At 47.2% G+C, this 26,433-nt stretch overlaps 1 protein-coding gene across 1 annotated transcript; it reads right to left on the reverse strand.

Moving 5' to 3' along the window:
• Positions 1-12,506: 12,506 nt before the first annotated feature.
• LOC127919587 (uncharacterized) lies at positions 12,507-23,990 on the reverse strand. The gene is made up of 2 exons (XM_052503322.1): positions 23,465-23,990; positions 12,507-14,922 (listed from the first exon to the last, which is right to left on the reverse strand). The coding sequence occupies exon 2, from the start codon at positions 14,016-14,018 to the stop codon at positions 12,507-12,509; it is 1,512 nt and encodes a 503-aa protein (XP_052359282.1). The 5' UTR covers positions 14,019-14,922; positions 23,465-23,990.
• Between the last annotated feature and the right edge of the window lie 2,443 nt (positions 23,991-26,433).

Consider the following 26,433-nt stretch of genomic DNA (forward strand, 5'->3'; position numbering starts at 1 on the left):
CTACTCCTGACGGGTCCTAACTACTCCTGACGGGCCATAACTACTCCTGACGGGTCCTAACTGGTCCTGACTACTCCTGACGGGTCCTAACTACTCCTGACGGGTCTTAACTGGTCCTGACTACTCCTGACGGGTCCTAACTGGTCCTGACTACTCCTGACGGGTCCTAACTGGTCCTGACTACTCCTGACGGGTCCTAACTGGTCCTGACTACTCCTGACGGGTCCTAACTACTCCTGACGGGTCCTAACTGGTCCTGACTACTCCTGACGGGTCCTGACTACTCCTGACGGGTCCTAACTACTCCTGACGGGTCCTAACTGGTCCTGACTACTCCTGACGGGTCCTAACTGGTCCTGACGGGTCCTAACTGGTCCTGACTACTCCTGACGGGTCCTAACTGGTCCTGACTACTCCTGACGGGTCCTAACTACTCCTGACGGGTCCTAACTGGTCCTGACTACTCCTGACGGGTCCTGACTACTCCTGACGGGTCCTAACTGGTCCTGACTACTCCTGACGGGCCCTAACTACTCCTGACGGGTCCTAACTGGTCCTGACGGGTCCTAACTGGTCCTGACAACTCCTGACGGGTCCTAACTGGTCCTGACTACTCCTGACGGGTCCTGACTACTCCTGACGGGTCCTAACTGGTCCTGACTACTCCTGACGGGTCCTAACTGGTCCTGACTACTCCTGACGGGTCCTGACTACTCCTGACGGGTCCTAACTGGTCCTGACTACTCCTGACGGGTCCTAACTACTCCTGACGGGTCCTAACTGGTCCTGACGGGTCCTAACTGGTCCTGACTACTCCTGACGGGTCCTAACGGGTCCTGACTACTCCTGACGGGTCCTGACTACTCCTGACGGGTCCTAACTACTCCTGACGGGTCCTAACTACTCCTGACGGGTCCTAACTGGTCCTGACTACTCCTGACGGGTCCTAACTACTAATGACGGGTCCTAACTACTCCTGACGGGTCCTAACTGGTCCTGACTACTCCTGACGGGTCCTGACTACTCCTGACGGGTCCTAACTGGTCCTGACTACTCCTGACGGGTCCTAACTGGTCCTGACTACTCCTGACGGGTCCTAACTGGTCCTGACTACTCCTGACGGGTCCTAACTACTCCTGACGGGTCCTAACTACTCCTGACGGGTCCTAACTACTCCTGACGGGTCCTAACTGGACCTGACTACTCCTGACGGGTCCTAACTACTCCTGACGGGTCCTAACTACTCCTGACTACTCCTGACGGGTCCTAACTGGTCCTGACGGGTCCTAACTACTCCTGACTACTCCTGACGGGTCCTAACTGGTCCTGACTACTCCTGACGGGTCCTAACTACTCCTGACGGGTCCTAACTGGTCCTGACTACTCCTGACGGGTCCTGACTACTCCTGACGGGTCCTAACTGGTCCTGACTACTCCTGACGGGTCCTGACTACTCCTGACTACTCCTGACGGGTCCTAACTGGTCCTGACAACTCCTGACGGGTCCTAACTGGTCCTGACTACTCCTGACGGGTCCTGACTACTCCTGACGGGTCCTAACTGGTCATGACTACTCCTGACGGGTCCTAACTGGTCATGACTACTCCTGACGGGTCCTAACTGGTCCTGACTACTCCTGATGGGTCCTAACTGGTCCTGACTACTCCTGACGGGGCCTGACTACTCCTGACGGGTCCTAACTGGTCCTGACTACTCCTGACGGGGCCTAACTACTCCTGACTACTCCTGACGGGTCCTGACTACTCATGACGGGTCCTGACTACTCCTGACGGGTCCTGACTACTCCTGACGGGTCCTAACTGGTCCTGACGGGTCCTGACGGGTCCTAACTACTCCTGACGGGTCCTGACTACTCCTGACGGGTCCTAACTACTCCTGACTGGGCCGGACTTGTCCTGACTGGCCCTGACTGCTCCTGACTGGTCCTGACTGGTCCTAACTGGTCCTGACTACTACTGACTAGCCCTGACTACTCCTGACGGGTCCTAACTACTCCTGACGGGTCCTAACTGGTCCTGACTACTCCTGACGGGTCCTGACTGGTCCTGACTACTCCTGACGGGTCCTGACTACTCCTGACGGGTCCTAACTACTCCTGACGGGTCCTAACTGGTCCTGACTACTCCTGACGGGTCCTAACTGGTCCTGACTACTCCTGACGGGTCCTAACTGGTCCTGACTACTCCTGACGGGTCCTAACTACTCCTGACGGGTCTTAACTGGTCCTGACTACTCCTGACGGGTCCTAACTGGTCCTGACTACTCCTGACGGGTCCTAACTACTCCTGACGGGTCCTAACTACTCCTGACGGGTCCTAACTGGGCCTAACTACTCCTGACGGGTCCTAACTACTCCTGACGGGTCCTAACTGGTCCTGACTACTCCTGACGGGTACTAACTGGTCCTGACTACTCCTGACAGGTCCTAACTGGTCCTGACTACTCCTGACGGGTCCTAACTGGTCCTGACTACTCCTGACGGGTCCTGACTACTCCTGACGGGTCCTAACTGGTCCTGACTACTCCTGACGGGTCCTGACTACTCCTGACGGGTCCTAACTACTCCTGACGGGTCCTAACTGGTCCTGACGGGTCCTAACTGGTCCTGACTACTCCTGACGGGTCCTAACTACTCCTGACGGGTCCTAACTGGTCCTGACTACTCCTGACGGGTCCTAACTGGTCCTGACGGGTCCTAACTGGTCCTGACTACTCCTGACGGGTCCTAACTGGTCCTGACTACTCCTGACGGGTCCTAACTACTCCTGACGGGTCCTAACTGGTCCTGACTACTCCTGACGGGTCCTGACTACTCCTGACGGGTCCTAACTGGTCCTGACTACTCCTGACGGGTCCTGACTACTCCTGACGGGCCCTGACTACTCCTGACGGGTCCTAACTGGTCCTGACAACTCCTGACGGGTCCTAACTGGTCCTGACTACTCCTGACGGGTCCTGACTACTCCTGACGGGTCCTAACTGGTCCTGACTACTCCTGACGGGTCCTAACTACTCCTGACGGGTCCTAACTGGTCCTGACTACTCCTGACGGGTCCTGACTACTCCTGACGGGTCCTAACTGGTCCTGACTACTCCTGACGGGTCCTAACTACTCCTGACGGGTCCTAACTGGTCCTGACTACTCCTGACGGGTCCTAACTGGTCCTGACTACTCCTGACGGGTCCTAACGGGTCCTGACTACTCCTGCCGGGTCCTGACTACTCCTGACGGGTCCTGACTACTCCTGACGGGTCCTAACTACTCCTGACGGGTCCTAACTGGTCCTGACTACTCCTGACGGGTCCTAACTACTCCTGACGGGTCCTAACTACTCCTGACGGGTCCTAACTGGTCCTGACTACTCCTGACGGGTCCTAACTGGTCCTGACTACTCCTGACGGGTCCTAACTGGTCCTGACTACTCCTGACGGGTCCTGACTACTCCTGACGGGTCCTAACTACTCCTGACGGGTCCTAACTACTCCTGACGGGTCCTAACTGGTCCTGACTACTCCTGACGGGTCCTAACTACTCCTGACGGGTCCTAACTACTCCTGACTACTCCTGACGGGTCCTAACTGGTCCTGACTACTCCTGACGGGTCCTAACTGGTCCTGACTACTCCTGACGGGTCCTAACTACTCCTGACGGGTCCTAACTGGTCCTGACTACTCCTGACGGGTCCTAACTACTCCTGACGGGTCCTAACTGGTCCTGACTACTCCTGACGGGTCCTGACTACTCCTGACGGGTCCTAACTGGTCCTGACTACTCCTGACGGGTCCTGACTACTCCTGACGGGTCCTGACTACTCCTGACGGGTCCTAACTACTCCTGACGGGTCCTAACTGGTCCTGACAACTCCTGACGGGTCCTAACTGGTCCTGACTACTCCTGACGGGTCCTAACTGGTCCTGACGGGTCCTAACTGGTCCTGACTACTCCTGACGGGTCCTAACTGGTCCTGACTACTCCTGACGGGTCCTAACTGGTCCTGACTACTCCTGACGGGTCCTGACGGGTCCTAACTGGTCCTAACTGGTCCTGACTACTCCTGACGGGTCCTAACTACTCCTGACTACTCCTGACGGGTCCTGACTACTCCTGACGGGTCCTGACTACTCCTGACGGGTCCTAACTGGTCCTGACTACTCCTGACGGGTCCTGACTACTCCTGACGGGTCCTAACTGGTCCTGACGGGTCCTGACAGGTCCTAACTACTCCTGACGGGTCCTGACTACTCCTGACGGGTCCTAACTACTCCTGACGGGTCCTGACGGGTCCTGACTACTCCTGACGGGTCCTGACTACTCCTGACGGGTCCTGACTACTCCTGGCGGGTCCTGACTACTCCTGACGGGTCCTAACTGGTCCTAACTGGGGATAGGGTTAGGGTTAGGTTTACGAAGGTTTCTGTTTATGTTGGTATCAAACCTTGGGTTGCACGGGTCTATTGCCACTTTCTGCCCTGTTTCTGTAATGCACATCTGACCGGTCTGGAGAGGGTGGGAGATAATGAGAGGCTGAGAACTCAGAGGGGTCAGACACAACAGTTCAATAACAGGTCTGGAGAGGGTGGGAGATAATGAGAGGCTGAGAACTCAGAGGGGTCAGACACAACAGTTCAATAACAGGTCTGGAGAGGGTGGGAGATAATTAGAGGCTGAGATGTCAGAGGGGTCACCCACAACAGTTCAATAACAGGAGGAAGATAATTATTAATAAAATCTTGAGCAAATATATTTAACTTTAAAACACATTTTATATAAAATCACTAAACATGCATACTCGATCAATTAAACACATAAATAAATAATGAAGTAAATATATAATTGGAAATCCCCCCAAAGGCTGAAGGGATTACGTGCTATGTTAAAATGCATAATATAATAAAATTCAATACAAAAAAGACCAAACCAGATTGAGCAATTAAATACATTATTTTTGTTGCACTTCCTCCTCGTGTCGGTGGCCCTTCCAGCTCTCTTAATTGGGCCCCCACTAACTCCCACTGTCAATGCTTCATACTACTCCTTACTATTCATACCAAGTGGAGCCAAGGTCTTAATAAGGGTAGGGTGGCACCTGTTGACAACATCTGGTGAAATCGGAGGATGCGCAAATTAAATAAATAATCATAATATTAAACATTTATGAACATACAAGTATCTTATATAATTTATAAGCGTAAATTATTGTAAATCTAACTGCATTGTCTGATTTACAATAGGCTTTACAGCGAAAGCACACCATGCGATTGTTTGAAGACGACGCCCCACAACATATTTTTCAACCAGCACAGGCTTCATAAAATCACGAATAACGATTAACTAAGTCACTTACTTTTGAAACTCTTCCTCTGTTTGCAATCCCAAGGGTCCCAGCTACAACATTAATATTTGTTTTGTTAGATAAAATCCTTCTTTTTATCACAAAAAGTCAGTTTAGTTGGCGCCATCGATTTCAGTAATCCACTCAACATGCAAAGGAGTCCAAAAAGCTGCCGCTAAACTTTGTTCAAACAAGTCATACATAAAGTATGTTCAATAGAAAAGTCAAATAAGTAAGCGCGCCTCTTCATCACCAACAGACTGATATTGTAGCGGGACTCGTTCTACAAAAACTTCAAATTCTTGCTTTTTGAAGAAACAAGCCTGAAACAATGAACAAAGACTGTTGACATCTAGTGGAAGCCAATCTGGGATCTGGTGGAAGCCAATCTGGGATCCCATAGCTTTCCATTATAAGAGCCTGGGAGCCCCTTGGGTTTTCACCTGCCATATCACCTGTGTTATATTCTCATACATTATAACATTTATACAAACTTCAAAGTGTTTTCCATCCAATGCTACCAATCATATGCCTATACTGGTTTCTGGGCCTGAGTAACAGGCAGTTTACTTTGGACACATCAGTCAGGGGGAAATTGAGAAGCATATAGACCCTATCCCTAACAAGTTCTGCATATCCAACAGTTTCTCCCTGGCCTTTGGTCCAGGAGGCTTTCAACTCCAGACCGGTAATCCAGAGGGAGGTTGTAAGGTGGATTTGAAAGTGTTTGACCAGGTGTGTTTGTAATATGTTTTTCCCCCCAATTGTGTAAAGGTGATGTTTGAGGCGTGTCAAGACTGTGACATGACAGACAATATTGGTGCTCTGAATGGTTATGAGATAGGATTTTAAATGTGTGGAAGTTGCATATAGTACTGTTGTTCAATAGTTTAGGTGTTAGGGGTTATGGTTAGGGTTAGGGATAGGGTTAGGGGTTATGGTTAGGGTTAGGTGTTAGGGGTTATGGTTAGGGTTAGGTGTTAGGGGTTATGGTTAGGGGTTAGGGGTTATGGTTAGGGATAGGGTTAGGGTTAGGGGTTATGGTTAGGGTTAGGTGTTAGGGTTAGGTGTTAAGGTTAGGGTTAGGTGTTAAGGTTAGGGTTAGGTGTTAAGGTTAGGGTTAGGTGTTAGGTGTTAGGGTTAGGTGTTAGGTGTTAGGGGTTAGGTGTTAGGGTTAGGTGTTAGGGGTTAGGTGTTAGGGTTAGGTGTTAGGGTTAGGTGTTAGGGTTAGGTGTTAGGGTTAGGGTTAGGTTGTTTGGTGGAGCAAACGAAGAGACACTGAGGAAAGCAGGAGAGAGAAGCTATGAGCAGCAGACCAAGACGTGACTGTGGGCTTTGATGTAAACAGAATTTCGTGAGGCCGACATTTCAAGTCTGTACATGCACTTAAGTCCGGTACTATGGAATGGACGAATGCAATTTGGCCGGTTTTCGACTGAGAGACAGCAGCCCGAATCAGGGCAGTATATGCAGCCTGACAACGGTGTCGAACCGCGGCCGGAGGACCCTGTGATTTTGCAGTGTTTTGAAAGTGAGTTGTCCGTGGAGCAGCAGCTGGTGGACGAGGGTGAGCAGACGGCAGCTGCGTCGGCGGCGGTGCAGCCAACCAGTCAGGTCGATAGTGAACTGTGCTCGGAACCGAGGGAGCAAGGCTGCGTCGTGGCGACTTCCACGGAGAGCGAGAGTGATGAAGACGGCGGCGTGCCGTCCCGAATTTAGGTTTGGAGTAATGCAATTTTGACTCAATATGAACACTATATTGTGGGTGTACACCCTTCAGTTAAACGAATTGACAATAGTCGCACCAGTATGTCCCGAGTACGGCAATTCCTCCACATTATGTCGGAGGGCAAGGCCGATGAAGGACTGTGTTTTCTGGATAACTACAGACGTGTGTCTGATTGGTATGCTCAATGTGACGGCCGTGGTTTGGCACCATCCACGTAAAAAATGTACCGAGCCGATGTTAGAGGTTTCCTGAATTATCTTATTCAGTTCCGGCCAAATGGTATGCAAGCTAAGGTCGTTGAAATTCAAAAGATGTTACTCTGCTTGGCGAAGATGGACAGGGACTCACAGCAGAGCCAGGCAACGCATAGGGCAAAATTCCGCCTACGCTGCAGGGACGAGGTGCTCAGCGCTGCGGAGTTACAACGCTTTGTTGAGCTAAGCAATCAAGCCATTCCTTCAGTTCTCAGTAGGCTGGAGGTCCGTGCCATGTACTCTGACAGGCGTAGGTTTGCAGCTCTCATGTCCAGCCGGTTGGCCATATTTAATGGCACTCGACGATCCCCAGTCACCATGTTTAGTGAGAGTGATTTCAGTGAAGTAACCCCGGAAGGTGGGGGTTATCAGATGTGTGTAGCTTCCCACAAAACTAACTATAGCTTCGGGGAGTGCAGAATTGTTCTATGTCAGGAGGAATACACTTGGCTTCAACGATTCCATAAAATCAGGCCTCATCTGAGTGGAATGACCTGACACAGAACTGTTCTTTTTCACATCCTGTGGTAAACCCTACGGTAATCTGTGTGAGTATGTGGGGCAAATCTTTGCAGAGTTTGGCATTGGAAGGAAAGTGACCTTCGGTACAATTCGACGCAGTGTTGCCACGTTGAACTTTAACCAAGGCTCGGTTACAGACCGGGGAACTGTTGCTGACCATATGTGTCACTCTCTGGAAACGCAGGCACGGCACTACCGGTACCATAATTTGCCCCAAAATGCCAGCCGGGCCCGGACACTGATTGAGGGTCAAATAAATCCATGATTAACTGATTAAATAAAGCATATTTGTTTGAAATTCACCCTTGTATTTGTGTCATTATGCATTAAAATGATTAAAAATGTGTTTCATTTTGGGTTACCAGGTGCCTATTTTCAATCACCATTTGCACATAAAACATAGTTTTATTTTAGAAAAGTTTGGACTGAGTAAATTTTCCAACATATTTTAGATTAATCCATATAATCATAGTAATATTACTTCCCAGAATGAATCCCCACTACTGGGTAAAATTCACTAGATGTCGCCAAAGGTACAATCTATGGAGGAATAGAATCCTTTGGCTAAATCTATTGAATTTTCCCAGTATTGCGTCTCCAAAGTGGGCATTAATATCAGAATGACTGAAAAGTGCATTTAGGACTGTATTCCCAGGTGCACATTTTCAATCACCAGGTGCATGGATGTATGAGGGCGCCCATGGATAGAGGGCCGTAGTATGATACTCCCAAAGTGGGCATTAATATCAGAATGACCGGTATGTGCATTTAGGAGAGTATTTTTATTTTTAGGTTACCAGGTGCCTACCTTCAAACACCTTACGAGGTAATTACTTTAAATGAGGAGATTATTTTTAGATTACCAGTTGCACGGTAATTTATTTTTTCTGGCCAAATTCAGTCATTTTCAAAAAATGATTAAACATACTTCCCGAAGGGCTAGAGGTCCCAAATTTCGTCTCATACCCTCTCTCTCAATGGGCAACAAGTAGAGCATGTAAAAAACAAAATGCCCTGGCAGGAACCTGTTTCCAGTAACATGCACTTTTTCCCCAAAACTTAAAACACGATTTTCTATTAAAAGGTTTCATACAAAAACGGTTGTAATGAAATGAAAATGCCCGTCTATGTGTTAGGGTTAGGGTTAGGGTTAGGGTTAGATGCCCGTCGATGTGTGCCCTGTCGTGCAAAAAAAAACATCCAGATTGGATGTGTACTTTTTGATTTATTCATGTTTTGGAGTACCGGAATATAGCCCAAGATGGCGGCGCACACAGTAAACGGACACTAGCCGGACACTCAGGACGGGCCCCCATGGAAAGAGGGCCGTAGTATGATACTCCCATAGTGGGCATTAATATCAGAATGACCGAAAAGTGCATTTAGGACCGTATTTAAATTTTTAGGTTCCCAGGTGCACATTTTCAATCACCAGGTGCACGGATGTATAGGGTCCCCTATGTATAAAGGTCCGTATTAGGGTGCTCCATAGGGTTAGGGTTAGAGGGTTAGAGGGTTAGGGTTAGGGTTAGGTTTTGAATATAAATGTGTTTCGTTTCAACTAGTTTGTTTTACGGTGCACAGGCCTATCTCCTGTTTATCCCTCCCATGTGTGATAATCTAATATAATAGGTGTAGTACTTAAAAAGGCCCGTAGATGTCATCCTAAGACCATAAATAAAACTGAGGTAAGCTCCAAGTTGCCTCTTTCTGGGTAGCCGTACAGAAGTCAATATGGTGAGAGATCCATTCAACCATAGTGTTGTTAAATGTGAACATAAACGCCATATTGTGCATTTAAATGGTTTTATTGTTTTGTTAAAGGACAGAAAAACCTAAAAGAGGCAGTGCCAAACTAAAACCAAACAAGACATAAATCTATAGAGAATAAAAATAAATTATGAATAAAACCATGTTCTTCTCCATCCATTTTTCTGTCTGTTAAAACCCATTTTCTAAAACCTCTCGTTCAGGCCATTTGGCGTTATTGTCTGTAGGTGCTGGATCCACTCCCGTTCTACCCTCTTTCGCTGCCCACAGGTCCAGCCTATATGTGCCTGTAACCCTGATATGGTAAGGTGAGTGATGGGATGCTCCTGGAAGTGGGTTATGAGTTCTGTTTGTAGGTGTGCCCTTTTAATGTTATACAGGTGTTGTTTGAGTCTGGTGTCTATGGTGTGTTTGGTTTCTCCAATGTATTGTTTATTGCAAAGTGTACATGTAATGATATAAATGGTGTTATGTGTGTTCAATGAATAGGATTCCTGTACTGGTGCTGATGTGTGGCTATGTATATTTGTAATAAACTTTATCTGTCGAAAATGGAAGTTATGAGGTTTGAGGTCTTGTGGTGGCTTGCTACTGAATCTTGCTTTGGTGAGCATGTCCTTTAAGTTTTTGTTCTTTCTAAATGCTGAGATAATTCTGTATGGTTTGAGTGGTATGTAAGTGTGCTGAACTGTAGAGAAGTTGTGTTTGAATGATTGATGTAGGGGTCTAATTCTATGTGAAAATGTGGTTACTAGGGGGATGATAATTGTCTGTTGATTGAGTATTGTGGCTGTTCCACTGGTTGTCATAGGTGTTTGCACCAATTTGTAAGTCGCTCTGGATAAGAGCGTCTGCTAAATGACTTAAATGTAAATGTAATGACAAAGGAGAAGAGACAGAGAAAGTGTTCAGGTTTAGTGATTGGTGCAGATCACTTTCCATAGGGGAGTCAGGGTTAGGGTGAGGGAGGGAGATAGGATGAGAACCCTGGTTAGGTAATGGGCAACCTAGGGTTAGGTTAGGGTTGGGAGGGTTAAGGTTAGGGTTAGGGTTAGGGGTTAGGGTGAGGGGTTGGGTTAGGTTGCACTCCACATAGTTCTTAGGGTTAGGGTAGGGGCGGGGTTAGGTATGGGGTTAGGGTTAGGGTTAGGGTTAGGGTTAGGGTTAGGGTTAGGGTTAGGGTTAGGGTTAGGGTTTGGGGTTAGGGTTAGGGTTAGGGTTAGGTTTTAGGGAGGTTTTGAATATAAATGTGTTTCGTTTCAACTAGTTCGTTTTACGGTGCACAGGCCTATCTCCTGTTTATCCCTCCCATGTGTGATAATCTAATCTAATAGGTGTAGTACTTAAAAAAGCCCGTAGATGTCCTCCTAAGACCATAAATAAAACTGAGGTAAGCTCCAAGTTGCCTCTTTTTTTGGGATGGCAGTACAGAAGTCAATGTGGTGAGAGATCCATTCAACCATAGTGTTGTTAAATGTGAACATAAACGCCATATTGTGCATTTAAATGGTTTTATTGTTTTGTTAAAGGACAGAAAAACCTAAAAGAGGCAGTGCCAAACTAAAACCAAACAAGACATAAATCTATAGAGAATAAAAATAAATTATGAATAAAACCATGTTCTTCTCCATCCATTTTTCTGTCTGTTAAAACCCATTTTCTAAAACCTCTCGTTCAGGCCATTTGGCGTTATTGTCTGTAGGTGCTGGATCCACTCCCGTTCTACCCTCTTTCGCTGCCCACAGGTCCAGCCTATATGTGCCTGTAACCCTGATATGGTAAGGTGAGTGATGGGATGCTCCTGGAAGTGGGTTATGAGTTCTGTTTGTAGGTGTGCCTTTTAATGTTATACAGGTGTTGTTTGAGTCTGGTTTCTATGGTGTGTTTGGTTTCTCCAATGTATTGTTTATTGCAAAGTGTGCATGTAATGATATAAATGGTGTTATGTGTGTTCAATGAATAAGATTCTTGTACTGGTGCTGATGTGTGGCTATGTATATTTGTAATGAACTTTATCTGTCGAAAATGGACGTTATGAGGTTTGAGGTCTTGTGGTGGCTTGCTACTGAATCTTGCTTTGGTGAGCATGTCCTTTAAGTTTTTGTTCTTTCTAAATGCTGAGATAATTCTGTATGGTTTGAGTGGTATGTAAGTGTGCTGAACTGTAGAGAAGTTGTGTTTGAATGATTGATGTAGGGGTCTAATTCTATGTGAAAATGTGGTTACTAGGGGATGATAGTTGTCTGTTGATTGAGTATTGATGACAAAGGAGGGGAGACAGAGGAAGTGTTCCGGTTTAGTGGTTGGTGCAGATCACTTTCCATAGGGGAGTCAGGGTTAGGGTGAGGGAGGGAGATAGGATGAGAACCCTGGTTAGGTAATGGTACACATTAGGGTTAGGCGTGGGGTTAAGGGAAAGGTTAAGGTTAGGCGTGAGGTTTGAGGAGAGGTTAGGATTAGGCGTGGGGTTTGGGGAGGGGTTAAGGTTAGGTGTGGGGTTACGGGGAAGATTAAGGTTAGGCGTGGGGTTAAGGGAAAGGTTAAGGTTAGGAGTGGGGTTAGGGTTAGGGTTGGGGTTTGGGGAAAGGTTAAGGTTAGGTATGGGGTTAAGGGAAGGGTTAGGCGTGGGGTTTGGGGAGAGGTTAGGGTTAGGCGTGGGGTTTGGGGAGAGGTTAGGGTTAGGTGTGAGGTTGAGGGAAAGGTTAAGGTTGGGCGTGGGGTTAAGGGGAGGGTTAAGGTTAGGTGTGAGGTTTGGGGAGGGGTTAAGGTTAGGAGTAGGGTTGAGGTTAGGGTTAAGAGAGGTGGATGATTTGCTGTGGTCTGTGGGTGTTGGATGAATGGGAGGGAGGGCGGCCAATGTGTTGTTTTTAATAGTTCTTAAAATCGTTTTGAATATCCTCTTCTTCTAAGTGCGTTGAATAGTATATTTATTGCATAATCCAGGTCTTGCTTGCAAGATGATATCCTGTAGAACCGTATAATTTGTGATTTTATTATTCCCTTAAATGTATGTTTGGGGTGGTAACTGTGTTTATGAAGTAAAGCATGTGTGTCTGTTGGTTTGAAGTAGACTCTAGTGTGTAGTGTTTTCTGTGATTGATTGTTGTTACTGAAAAAAACTGTTGTGTCTAAGAAGTTGACTTCTTGCGGATGAATTGTGTATTTAACCTTGATGGATGGATGATGACCGTTGAGAATGTTTATAAAATTTGTGAATAACTGGATGTCGTGGGGCCAGGCTCCTATTATGTCATCTAAAAAGCGGTAATAGAAAGTGGGTTGATATGGACACTTGGCCAGTGCCTCTCTCTCCCATTCAGCCATGTATATGTTGGCGTAAGCAGGTGCAAATTTCTTGCCCATAGCTGTTCCCTCCACCTGCAGGTAATATTGGTCATTGAATAAAAAGTCATTACTAGTCAGGCTGATTTCTAATAGTTGTAATATTTCTTTGTCCGGTCTAGTGTTGTCTGGGTATCTCTTAAAGATGTTTCTAATTGCTTGTATTCCTGTTGCTGTATTTATGTTGGTGTATAGGCTATCAATATCTATTGTGAATATGTGTGTATGGGAGGGAACAACTATGGGTCCAATCCTCTCCATGAAGTGGTAGGTGTCCCTGAGGAAGCTGGGGTGCCTAGTGGAGAGAGGGTTGATGTGATGATCTATATATTGTGAAATGTTGTAAGATTCACTATTGCAGTCTGAGACAATCGGTCTGCCAGGAGGAACTTCAAAGGGAATTGTCCATGTCTCCGGTTCCTTGTGTACTTTTAACAGTAAATAGAATAGTCTAGGTCGTGGGGTGTCTGTACCGTAGAGAAAGTCCCGTTGTTTTGCTGTGATGTAGTGTTGGTCGTAGAGTCTTTTTATTATTGTCCTTAGCTGTGTCTGTGTCTGTGGTTGTATACTGTTTTCTATATGTTTATAATGTTTGGTGTTTGATAACTGTCTGTTGGCTTCATACATGTATTGATGTTTATCCAATATTACTATTTTTGAACCTTTATCTGCTGGTTTAATGATGATGTGTGGGTTGTTTTTAAGTTGTTGTATTGCCTGTCTTTCTACGTGTGTGAGGTTATCCTCCCTATCTGTGTGAGTCTGATGATTGTGAAGTGTGTTTTTGTCCATTCTAATTAGTCTCCTGATTCTGCCATCTATCTGGGAGGTTTTAGGTTCCCAGGTAGATGGTAAAGTAAATGGTAGGTGATTGTCCTCTGTGTTGTAGTCAAAATAGTCCAACAGTTTAAGTCTTCTATGGTATTTGTGGGTGTCCCTTTGAAGTTCCTCCCAATCAAATTTGTTTGGGCGAGGGATGAATGTCAACCCTCTCTCCAGGAGCTTTACCTGTGCTGCTGTGGGTATGAAAGATTTGGAAAGATTCATGATATTAGTTGTTGACCGGTCCGCTGCTCCCCTTGGTGGGGGATCTGCACTGGTTATTGGGGAAGGAGAGAGATTGCAAGAAAAGTTATTTCTATCCAGACTGTGGCTTGTGGTTAATGTAAATTTAACTGTCTACACCAGTGTTGAAAGATGAGGTCTGCTGTGGTGGATGTCCAGTGTATGAGATCTGTTGTTGTGTGAAATGTGTCTTGTGGGATCTCTAATAGGGTTGGGAAGTTAGTGGTGATGTAAGCGTTGATGAGCTTAAGGTTTCTCTTCTGCTGTGGAGTAAGAAGAGGTGAATGGCTGATGACAGGAATGTATATGGTTGCGTTTGGAAATGTTTTCTTTGCCTCCTTGTGCATAACTGACAACTGTTTTAGTGATGTTTGGAATGGGTCATGGTCTTTATTGTTCAGGCCCACCGAGATAACAACCGTCGCCGTGTCTGTGTGTATGGGGGTTTTTTCCAGTACTTTTATGAAGTGATAAAATGTTGCCCCTGGATAACTGTCTACCTGGATGTTGGGGTTATTGAATGGTGGGACCCGGTTGAGATTTGAGTCTCCTATGATGAGTGTTGGTGTATGTCCCTCAATGTTCCAATCTGCTACCTTGTAGTTCGGCCTAGCCTTGTGATAGAAGGGTTTTTGGGAAGGGTGTGTGGGTATAGGCTGTGGTTGGGGTTGGGGTTGAAGGTGGGGCTGTGGTGGGTGTGATGGTGGGTATTTTGAGGCGCCAGTTGTACAGGGACCCTGGACCGGTAGAGGCACAGCTATATTCGTTTTTTGTGGGGGTTCGGATTTGGGAGCTTTGGGGTGTTGCCCATTGTCTTGCCCTTTAGTCCTCGTCATGTGCCCCTTGAATTGCCCTGTCCTTGTCTGTACCCCTTGCCTGGCGCCTCCTGTGGGTGAAAGAGGAGCAGATGTAATTATGTCCCTGAGTAATATTGATACGTTACTCTGTGCTCCTTTGCAGTTAGTGTTTTGTTTAATGGGTGTAGCTGTAAGTGTATCTGTTTCTGTTTGACTGTTGGCTGTGTGGTGAACCTGGGCTATGATAGGGTGACTGCTTTAGGAGTAGGGGTGACTGCTTTAGGAGTAGGGGTGACTGCTTTAGGGGTAGGGGTGACTGCTTTAGGGGTAGGGGTGACTGCTTTAGGGTAGGGGTGACTGCTTTAGGGGTAGGGGTGACTGCTTTAGGGGTAGGGGTGACTGCTTTAGGGGTAGGGGTGACTGCTTTAGGGGTAGGGGTGACTGCTTTAGGGGTAGGGGTGACTGCTTTAGGAGTAGGGGTGACTGCTTTAGGAGTAGGGGTGACTGCTTTAGGAAGGGGTGTGTGTACAAGTTTCTGTTTGACTGTTGGTTGTGTGGCGAACCTGGGCTATGATAGGGGTGACTGCTTTTGGAATAGGGGTGACTGCTTTAGGAGTAGAGGTGACTGCTTTAGGAGTAGAGGTGACTGCTTTAGGAGTAGAGGTGACTGCTTTAGGAGTAGAGGTGACTGCTTTAGGAGTAGATGTGACTAGGGGTGCTTTAGGAGTAGGGGGCCCACTGGACTTTTCCATTTCTCCTCTCCAGTTGTGGGGGTTGTAGGGGTTGCTATGTTTCCCTCTCCTTTTGCTTGGAAAGGGAGGAATCAGCCAGAGTGGGTGTTGGGGGTGGGGAGTGAAGATGTGTTTTGGAGAGAGTCTGTATGTGGAGGTTGTAGGTTTCACTCAGGGTCGGTTGTTTTCCCAGTGATAGTGTCCGTAGGTATGATGGTTGTTTTTTTGGCAGGGGCGAGGTTTTGATAGAGGTGGAAACTCCTCTGCTGAGGAGAGAAGGGGCACTGGGTTCGGAATTGGAGTTAGTATCGTTGGTCGGGAAATTTGTAGTGGGGTGTGTTCTATTATTGGAAGTGTATGTGGTTGGTCTCCTATTGTGTTGGTCTGTATAGTTATTTGTTGGGGAGAGGAAGTGGTCTGAGGGGGTTTCAGGGTGGTTTCGACTCTAATGATGGTGGTGGGTGTCAATTTATGTTTGTACCTCTTATGTGCCCAGCCTGTTGCGATTGTCAGTGCCAGAGTGTTGGGTCTGTTTATTTGTTGTGTAATAGTGTAGGTGATTGACCGGTAATGTGCCTGTAGTATGTTCATGTTGTTTTGCATCCACTGGTGTGTGTTCTGTGATAATTTTGTTGTGGTGTTATCTGTGGGTGAAGATGGTTTGATAAAGTTGGTGACACGATGCACCTGTCTCATCATGCCAGTGGGGAATGTCTGGTTTTTAAGTGCTTTTTCCACCACCTCCATGTGGTGGGTTGCCTGTATTAATTTAAAATACAGTTTGGCAGTCTGTCTTGTCTCCTCATCTGGGGGTTCGTATCGGCCCGGCCGTCTGTATGCATAGGGTTGGGTTTGTGGTATCCTATCATATGACCTGGTCTTTAGATTCATTAGTGCCTGCATTGTTCCTAAACCCTGAGGCTAAAATACCTAAATACTGCGCTTCCTAGTTAGTACCCTACAATCGGGTTGTTCTCGGTCGAGGAGGACCGGACAGTGTAATTCAAAAAGCAGGGCAATACTATATTTAGAAATAGAAGATGTGAAGGCCTGAACAGCACGATACTTTTTGTGCTGCTCAGAGCCAGTCCTTACCGCCTTGTTATTTTGTCTGCCGGGTTTATTGAAGTATGAAGGTAGAGATGAGGTTATGGTTGTTTCTTGATGTTCCCGAACTCCAGGGCTGGGGCTGTGATCCGTTGATCTTTCGCCGTGTTCTTTGCAGACCGGGTTATTGCCATATAGAGATGGAGATGAGGTGTACCGATTGTTTCTTAGGGTTCCCGAATTCAAAGGCTGGGGCAGTAATCAGTTGTTCTTTCTGGGTCCAATCCTGTTAAAAAATCTGGTCCCACAGGTTTAAAATCCCAATTGTTTCCCCAAGTGTCTGTGCACCTTTAGACAATGAGCTCCCCCTTACCCCTCCACATCTTAATTCTAAAACGTAACTTTTAATTATATTGGTTAAAATCAAAAAGGTGATTAAAAGCCAAGCAATGTTAAAATCCACTGTGAAGTCCTGTTTGCAAAGCCCTGACGTTTCGCAGAACTTTCTGCTTCTTCAGAGGGATCTTTTCCTCGACCGAGAACCCTGTATCTTTTAAAGATGGGCGCAATTAGGAGGGAGAGACCCAGCCGCTGCGCCCAAATTGGGCGTTTCTATCTTTCTGTTATCTTATTGGTTCAATTTACCCGCGGGAGATACTCAAAGGCGGGAAATGTATGGCCTTACAAGAGCTTATATGTTGAGCTCCTCTTTCTTCTGTTTGCTTTTCCGTTCAGTTTCCAGACTTTGTTCTAAATTAACCTAACGATATTCCCAGTCAGATCTTCTGTCAGCTAAATATCCTTTGTCATGATAGTCCCTCATTTATCCCAGTATTTCCCTCTCTGATACTTTACTTCCCTAACTTTCCCTCCCTATTCTGTCCCCGTCTTGTTACTCTGTTCAATTATATTAAATTTTTCTATTATTCTGTATTTCCTTAGTTGTTATTTGTAGTTCTATATGTGAATACAATTCGATCCCTCTAGCACAATGAGACAAATCAAAGAAATAAAAATTAATAACAGTGTTGGGGAGAGAAGAGTGAATCAATGTTAGATGTTGCTGTGATTCACAGCTATTGCTCTCCGGTGCGTCCAGATGTGTATGACCCGTGGACAGCGGAGGAGCAACACGCCACCCGGGGAGCAGAAGCCAGCACCTGAGGGCAGTGCTATGCTTGTAGAGGGACAACCCAGGGATGGCACGGGCTAGGGTTAGGTTTTGAATATAAATGTGTTTCGTTTCAACTAGTTCGTTTTACGGTGCACAGGCCTATCTCCTGTTTATCCCTCCCATGTGTGATAATCTAATCTAATAGGTGTAGTACTTAAAAAGCCCGTAGATGTCCTCCTAAGACCATAAATAAAACTGAGGTAAGCTCCAAGTTGCCTCTTTTTTGGATGGCAGTACAGAAGTCAATGTGGTGAGAGATCCATTCAACCATAGTGTTGTTAAATGTGAACATAAACGCCATATTGTGCATTTAAATGGTTTTATTGTTTTGTTAAAGGACAGAAAAACCTAAAAGAGGCAGTGCCAAACTAAAACCAAACAAGACATAAATCTATAGAGAATAAAAATAAATTATGAATAAAACCATGTTCTTCTCCATCCATTTTTCTGTCTGTTAAAACCCATTTTCTAAAACCTCTCGTTCAGGCCATTTGGCGTTATTGTCTGTAGGTGCTGGATCCACTCCCGTTCTACCCTCTTTCGCTGCCCACAGGTCCAGCCTATATGTGCCTGTAACCCTGATATGGTAAGGTGAGTGATGGGATGCTCCTGGAAGTGGGTTATGAGTTCTGTTTGTAGGTGTGCCCTTTTAATGTTATACAGGTGTTGTTTGAGTCTGGTTTCTATGGTGTGTTTGGTTTCTCCAATGTATTGTTTATTGCAAAGTGTGCATGTAATGATATAAATGGTGTTATGTGTGTTCAATGAATAAGATTCTTGTACTGGTGCTGATGTGTGGCTATGTATATTTGTAATGAACTTTATCTGTCGAAAATGGACGTTATGAGGTTTGAGGTCTTGTGGTGGCTTGCTACTGAATCTTGCTTTGGTGAGCATGTCCTTTAAGTTTTTGTTCTTTCTAAATGCTGAGATAATTCTGTATGGTTTGAGTGGTATGTAAGTGTGCTGAACTGTAGAGAAGTTGTGTTTGAATGATTGATGTAGGGGTCTAATTCTATGTGAAAATGTGGTTACTAGGGGATGATAGTTGTCTGTTGATTGAGTATTGATGACAAAGGAGGGGAGACAGAGGAAGTGTTCCGGTTTAGTGGTTGGTGCAGATCACTTTCCATAGGGGAGTCAGGGTTAGGGTGAGGGAGGGAGATAGGATGAGAACCCTGGTTAGGGTAATGGTACACATTAGGGTTAGGCGTGGGGTTAAGGGAAAGGTTAAGGTTAGGCGTGAGGTTTGAGGAGAGGTTAGGATTAGGCGTGGGGTTTGGGGAGGGTTAAGGTTAGGTGTGGGGTTACGGGGAAGATTAAGGTTAGGCGTGGGGTTAAGGGAAAGGTTAAGGTTAGGAGTGGGGTTAGGGTTAGGGTTGGGGTTTGGGGAAAGGTTAAGGTTAGGTATGGGGTTAAGGGAAGGGTTAGGCGTGGGGTTTGGGGAGAGGTTAGGGTTAGGCGTGGGGTTTGGGGAGAGGTTAGGGTTAGGCGTGGGGTGTGAGGTTGAGGGAAAGGTTAGGTTGAGGGAAAGGTTGGGCGTGGGGTTAAGGGGAGGGTTAAGGTTAGGTGTGAGGTTTGGGGAGGGGTTAAGGTTAGGAGTAGGGTTGAGGTTAGGGTTAAGAGAGGTGGATGATTTGCTGTGGTCTGTGGGTGTTGGATGAATGGGAGGGAGGGCGGCCAATGTGTTGTTTTTAATAGTTCTTAAAAATCGTTTTGAATATCCTCTTCTTCTAAGTGCGTTGAATAGTATATTTATTGCATAATCCAGGTCTTGCTTGCAAGATGATATCCTGTAGAACCGTATAATTTGTGATTTTATTATTCCCTTAAATGTATGTTTGGGGTGGTAACTGTGTTTATGAAGTAAAGCATGTGTGTCTGTTGGTTTGAAGTAGACTCTAGTGTGTAGTGTTTTCTGTGATTGATTGTTGTTACTGAAAAAAACTGTTGTGTCTAAGAAGTTGACTTCTTGCGGATGAATTGTGTATTTAACCTTGATGGATGGATGATGACCGTTGAGAATGTTTATAAAATTTGTGAATAACTGGATGTCGTGGGGCCAGGCTCCTATTATGTCATCTAAAAAGCGGTAATAGAAAGTGGGTTGATATGGACACTTGGCCAGTGCCTCTCTCTCCCATTCAGCCATGTATATGTTGGCGTAAGCAGGTGCAAATTTCTTGCCCATAGCTGTTCCCTCCACCTGCAGGTAATATTGGTCATTGAATAAAAAGTCATTACTAGTCAGGCTGATTTCTAATAGTTGTAATATTTCTTTGTCCGGTCTAGTGTTGTCTGGGTATCTCTTAAAGATGTTTCTAATTGCTTGTATTCCTGTTGCTGTATTTATGTTGGTGTATAGGCTATCAATATCTATTGTGAATATGTGTGTATGGGAGGGAACAACTATGGGTCCAATCCTCTCCATGAAGTGGTAGGTGTCCCTGAGGAAGCTGGGGTGCCTAGTGGAGAGAGGGTTGATGTGATGATCTATATATTGTGAAATGTTGTAAGATTCACTATTGCAGTCTGAGACAATCGGTCTGCCAGGAGGAACTTCAAAGGGAATTGTCCATGTCTCCGGTTCCTTGTGTACTTTTAACAGTAAATAGAATAGTCTAGGTCGTGGGGTGTCTGTACCGTAGAGAAAGTCCCGTTGTTTTGCTGTGATGTAGTGTTGGTCGTAGAGTCTTTTTATTATTGTCCTTAGCTGTGTCTGTGTCTGTGGTTGTATACTGTTTTCTATATGTTTATAATGTTTGGTGTTTGATAACTGTCTGTTGGCTTCATACATGTATTGATGTTTATCCAATATTACTATTTTTGAACCTTTATCTGCTGGTTTAATGATGATGTGTGGGTTGTTTTTAAGTTGTTGTATTGCCTGTCTTTCTACGTGTGTGAGGTTATCCTCCCTATCTGTGTGAGTCTGATGATTGTGAAGTGTGTTTTTGTCCATTCTAATTAGTCTCCTGATTCTGCCATCTATCTGGGAGGTTTTAGGTTCCCAGGTAGATGGTAAAGTAAATGGTAGGTGATTGTCCTCTGTGTTGTAGTCAAAATAGTCCAACAGTTTAAGTCTTCTATGGTATTTGTGGGTGTCCCTTTGAAGTTCCTCCCAATCAAATTTGTTTGGGCGAGGGATGAATGTCAACCCTCTCTCCAGGAGCTTTACCTGTGCTGCTGTGGGTATGAAAGATTTGGAAAGATTCATGATATTAGTTGTTGACCGGTCCGCTGCTCCCCTTGGTGGGGGATCTGCACTGGTTATTGGGGAAGGAGAGAGATTGCAAGAAAAGTTATTTCTATCCAGACTGTGGCTTGTGGTTAATGTAAATTTAACTGTCTACACCAGTGTTGAAAGATGAGGTCTGCTGTGGTGGATGTCCAGTGTATGAGATCTGTTGTTGTGTGAAATGTGTCTTGTGGGATCTCTAATAGGGTTGGGAAGTTAGTGGTGATGTAAGCGTTGATGAGCTTAAGGTTTCTCTTCTGCTGTGGAGTAAGAAGAGGTGAATGGCTGATGACAGGAATGTATATGGTTGCGTTTGGAAATGTTTTCTTTGCCTCCTTGTGCATAACTGACAACTGTTTTAGTGATGTTTGGAATGGGTCATGGTCTTTATTGTTCAGGCCCACTGAGATAACAACCGTCGCTGTGTCTGTGTGTATGGGGGTTTTTTCCAGTACTTTTATGAAGTGATAAAATGTTGCCCCTGGGTAACTGTCTACCTGGATGTTGGGGTTATTGAATGGTGGGACCCGGTTGAGATTTGAGTCTCCTATGATGAGTGTTGGTGTATGTCCCTCAATGTTCCAATCTGCTACCTTGTAGTTCGGCCTAGCCTTGTGATAGAAGGGTTTTTGGGAAGGGTGTGTGGGTATAGGCTGTGGTTGGGGTTGGGGTTGAAGGTGGGGCTGTGGTGGGTGTGATGGTGGGTATTTTGAGGCGCCAGTTGTACAGGGACCCTGGACCGGTAGAGGCACAGCTATATTTGTTTTTTGTGGGGGTTCGGATTTGGGAGCTTTGGGGTGTTGCCCATTGTCTTGCCCTTTAGTCCTCGTCATGTGCCCCTTGAATTGCCCTGTCCTTGTCTGTACCCCCTTGCCTGGCGCCTCCTGTGGGTGAAAGAGGAGCAGATGTAATTATGTCCCTGAGTAATATTGATACGTTACTCTGTGCTCCTTTGCAGTTAGTGTTTTGTTTAATGGGTGTAGCTGTAAGTGTATCTGTTTCTGTTTGACTGTTGGCTGTGTGGTGAACCTGGGCTATGATAGGGTGACTGCTTTAGGAGTAGGGGTGACTGCTTTTAGGAGTAGGGGTGACTGCTTTAGGGGTAGGGGTGACTGCTTTAGGGTAGGCTTTAGGGTAGGGGTGACTGCTTTAGGGGTAGGCTTTAGGGGTAGAGGTGAGGTGACTGCTTTAGGAGTAGGGGTGACTGCTTTAGGAGTAGGGGTGACTGCTTTAGGAGTAGGGGTGTGTACAAGTTTCTGTTTGACTGTTTTGTGTGGCGAACCTGGGCTAGGATAGGGTGACTGCTTTGGAATAGGGGGCCCACTGGACTTTCCATTTCTCCTTTCCAGTTGTGACTGCTTTAGGGTAGAGGCCTTTAGGGGTTGCTATGTTTAGGAGTAGGGGTTTGCTTGGAAAGGGGGGCCCAGGAACTTTTCCAGCCAGGTGGGGGTGTTGGGGGTGGGGAGGAAGATGTGTTTTGGAAGAGAGTCTGTATGTGGAGGTTGTAGGTTTCACTCAGGGTCGGTTGTTTTCCCAGTGATAGTGTCCGTAGGCCATGATGGTTGTTTTTTTGGCAGGGGGCGAGGTTTTGATAGAGGTGGAAACTCCTCTGCTGAGGAGAGAAGGGGCACTGGGCCGGAATTGGAGTTAGTATCGTTGGTCGGGAAATTTGTAGTGGGGTGTGTTCTATTATTGGAAGTGTATGTGGTTGGTCTCCTATTGTGTTGGTCTGTATAGTTATTTGTTGGGGAGAGGAAGTGGCCTGAGGGGGTTTCAGGGTGGTTTCGACTCTAATGATGGTGGTGGGTGTCAATTTATGTTTGTACCTCTTATGTGCCCAGCCTGTTGCGATTGTCAGTGCCAGAGTGTTGGGTCTGTTTATTTGTTGTGTAATAGTGTAGGTGATTGACCGGTAATGTGCCTGTAGTATGTTCATGTTGTTTTGCATCCACTGGTGTGTGTTCTGTGATAATTTTGTTGTGGTGTTATCTGTGGGTGAAGATGGTTTGATAAAGTTGGTGACACGATGCACCTGTCTCATCATGCCAGTGGGGAATGTCTGGTTTTTAAGTGCTTTTTCCACCACCTCCATGTGGTGGGTTGCCTGTATTAATTTAAAATACAGTTTGGCAGTCTGTCTTGTCTCCTCATCTGGGGGTTCGTATCGGCCCGGCCGTCTGTATGCATAGGGTTGGGTTTGTGGTATCCTATCATATGACCTGGTCTTTAGATTCATTAGTGCCTGCATTGTTCCTAAACCCTGAGGCTAAAATACCTAAATACTGCGCTTCCTAGTTAGTACCCTACAATCGGGTTGTTCTCGGTCGAGGAGGACCGGACAGTGTAATTCAAAAAAGCAGGGCAATACTATATTTAGAAATAGAAGATGTGAAGGCCTGAACAGCACGATACTTTTTGTGCTGCTCAGAGCCAGTCCTTACCGCCTTGTTATTTTGTCTGCCGGGTTTATTGAAGTATGAAGGTAGAGATGAGGTTATGGTTGTTTCTTGATGTTCCCGAACTCCAGGGCTGGGGCTGTGATCCGTTGATCTTTCGCCGTGTTCTTTGCAGACCGGGTTATTGCCATATAGAGATGGAGATGAGGTGTACCGATTGTTTCTTAGGGTTCCCGAATTCAAAGGCTGGGGCAGTAATCAGTTGTTCTTTCTGGGTCCAATCCTGTTAAAAAATCTGGTCCCACAGGTTTAAAATCCCAATTGTTTCCCCAAGTGTCTGTGCACCTTTAGACAATGAGCTCCCCCTTACCCCTCCACATCTTAATTCTAAAACGTAACTTTTAATTATATTGGTTAAAATCAAAAAGGTGATTAAAAGCCAAGCAATGTTAAAATCCACTGTGAAGTCCTGTTTGCAAAGCCCTGACGTTTCGCAGAACTTTCTGCTTCTTCAGAGGGATCTTTTCCTCGACCGAGAACCCTGTATCTTTTAAAGATGGGCGCAATTAGGAGGGAGAGACCCAGCCAGGCTGCGCCCAAATTGGGCGTTTCTATCTTTCTGTTATCTTATTGGTTCAATTTACCCGCGGGAGATACTCAAAGGCGGGAAATGTATGGCCTTACAAGAGCTTATATGTTGAGCCCTCTTTCTTCTGTTTGCTTTTCCGTTCAGTTTCCAGACTTTGTTCTAAATTAACCTAACGATATTCCCAGTCAGATCTTCTGTCAGCTAAATATCCTTTGTCATGATAGTCCCTCATTTATCCCAGTATTTCCCTCTCTGATACTTTACTTCCCTAACTTTCCCTCCCTATTCTGTCCCCGTCTTGTTACTCTGTTCAATTATATTAAATTTTTCTATTATTCTGTATTTCCTTAGTTGTTATTTGTAGTTCTATATGTGAATACAGGCCAGATCCCTCTAGCACAATGAGACAAATCAAAGAAATAAAAATTAATAACAGTGTTGGGGGAGAGAAGAGTGAATCAATGTTAGGATGTTGCTGTGATTCACAGCTATTGCTCTCCCGGTGCAGTCCAGATGTGTATGACCCAGGCCAGCCAGGAGGAGCAACACGCCAGGCCAGGGAGGCCAGGCCAGGCCACCAGGGCCAGGCAGGCCAGGTAGAGGGGACAACCCAGGGATGGCACAGGCTAGGCCAGGTTTTGAATATAAATGGTTTCAGGGTTTCAGGCCAGGCCAGTTTTAGGCACAGGCCATCTCCAGTTTATCCCTCCCATGGATAATAGGCCAGGCCAGGCCAGGTGTAGGCCAAAAAGGCCAGGCCAGATGGCCAGGCCTAAGACCATAAATAAAACCAGGCCAGGCCAGGCCAGGCCAGGCAGTACAGAAGTCAATGTGGTGAGAGATTCATTCAACCATAGTGTTGTTAAATGGCCAACATAAAGGCCAGGCCATTGTGCATTTAAATGGTTTTATTGTTTTGTTAAAGGACAGAAAAACCTAAAAGAGGCCAGGCCAAACTAAAACCAAACAAGACATAAATCTATAGAGAATAAAAATAAATTATGAATAAACCATGTTCTTCTCCATCCATTTTTCTGTCTGTTAAAACCCATTTTCTAAAACCAGGCCAGGTTCAGGCCATTTGGCCATTGTCTGTAGGTGCTGGATCCACTCCCAGGCCAGGCTTCGCAGCCCACAGGTCCAGCCTATATGTGCCTGTAACCCTGATATGGTAAGGTGAGTGATGGGCCTGGAAGTGGGTTATGAGGCCAGGCCAGGCCAGGCCTTTAGGCCAGGCCAGGTGGCCAGGCCAGGATGGGGCCAGGCCAGGCCTGGCCATGGTGTGTTTGGTTTCAGGCCAGGTATTGTTTATTGCAAAGTGTGCATGTAAGGATATAAATGGGTTATGTGTGTTCAATGAATAAGGCCAGGCCTGGTGCTGATGTGTGGCTAGTATATTTGTAATGAACTTTAGGTCGAAAATGGACGCCAGGAGGTTTGAGGTCTTGTGGTGGCAGGCCAGGCTGAATCAGGCTTTGGTGAGCAGGCCTTTAAGGCCAGGTTCTTCTAAATGCTGAGATAATTCAGGTATGGCCAGGCCAGTGGTAGGTAAGGTGCTGAACTGCCAGGCCAGGCCAGGCCAGGCCAGGCCAGGCCAGGCCAGGGGGCCAGGCCAGGCCAGGCCAGAGGCCAGGCCAGGCCAGGGTTGGTGCAGGCCATAGGGGGCCAGGGCCAGGCCAGGCCAGGGCCAGGGCCAGGCCAGGCCAGGCCAGGCCAGGCCAGGCCAGGCCAGGCCAGGGCCAGGCCAGGCCAGGGCCAGGCCAGGCCAGGCCAGGCCAGGGGCCAGGTCAGGCCAGGCCAGGGCCAGGGGTCAGGCCAGGCCAGGCCAGGCCAGGCCAGGCCAGGCCAGGCCAGGGCCAGGCCAGGCCAGGCCAGGCCAGGCCAGGCCAGGCCAGGCCAGGCCAGGCCAGGCCAGGCCAGGCCAGGCCAGGCCAGGCCAGGCTCAGGCCAGGCCAGGCCAGGCCAGGCCAGGCCAGGCCAGGCCAGGCCAGGCCAGGCCAGGGCCAGGCCAGGCCAGGCCAGGCCAGGCCAGGCCAGGCCAGGCCAGGCCAGGCCAGGCCAGGCCAGGCCAGGCCAGGCCAGGCCAGGCCAGGCCAGGCCAGGCCAGGCCAGGCCAGGCCAGGCCAGGCCAGGGGCCAGGCCAGGCCAGGGCCAGGCCAGGCCAGGGCCAGGCCAGGCCAGGCCAGGCCAGGCCAGGCCAGGCCAGGCCAGGCCAGGCCAGGCCAGGCCAGGGGCCAGGCCAGGCCAGGCCAGGCCAGGGGCCAGGCCAGGCCAGGCCAGGCCAGGCCAGGCCAGGCCAGGCCAGGCCAGGCCAGGCCAGGCCAGGCCAGGCCAGGCCAGGCCAGGCCAGGCCAGGCCAGGCCAGGCCAGGCCAGGCCAGGCCAGGCCAGGGCCAGGCCAGGCCAGGCCAGGCCAGGCCAGGCCA

The sequence above is a fragment of the Oncorhynchus keta genome, unplaced genomic scaffold, assembly GCF_023373465.1.
Source record: "Oncorhynchus keta strain PuntledgeMale-10-30-2019 unplaced genomic scaffold, Oket_V2 Un_contig_17158_pilon_pilon, whole genome shotgun sequence".
In the NCBI taxonomy this organism is placed as follows: Eukaryota; Metazoa; Chordata; class Actinopteri; order Salmoniformes; family Salmonidae; genus Oncorhynchus; species Oncorhynchus keta.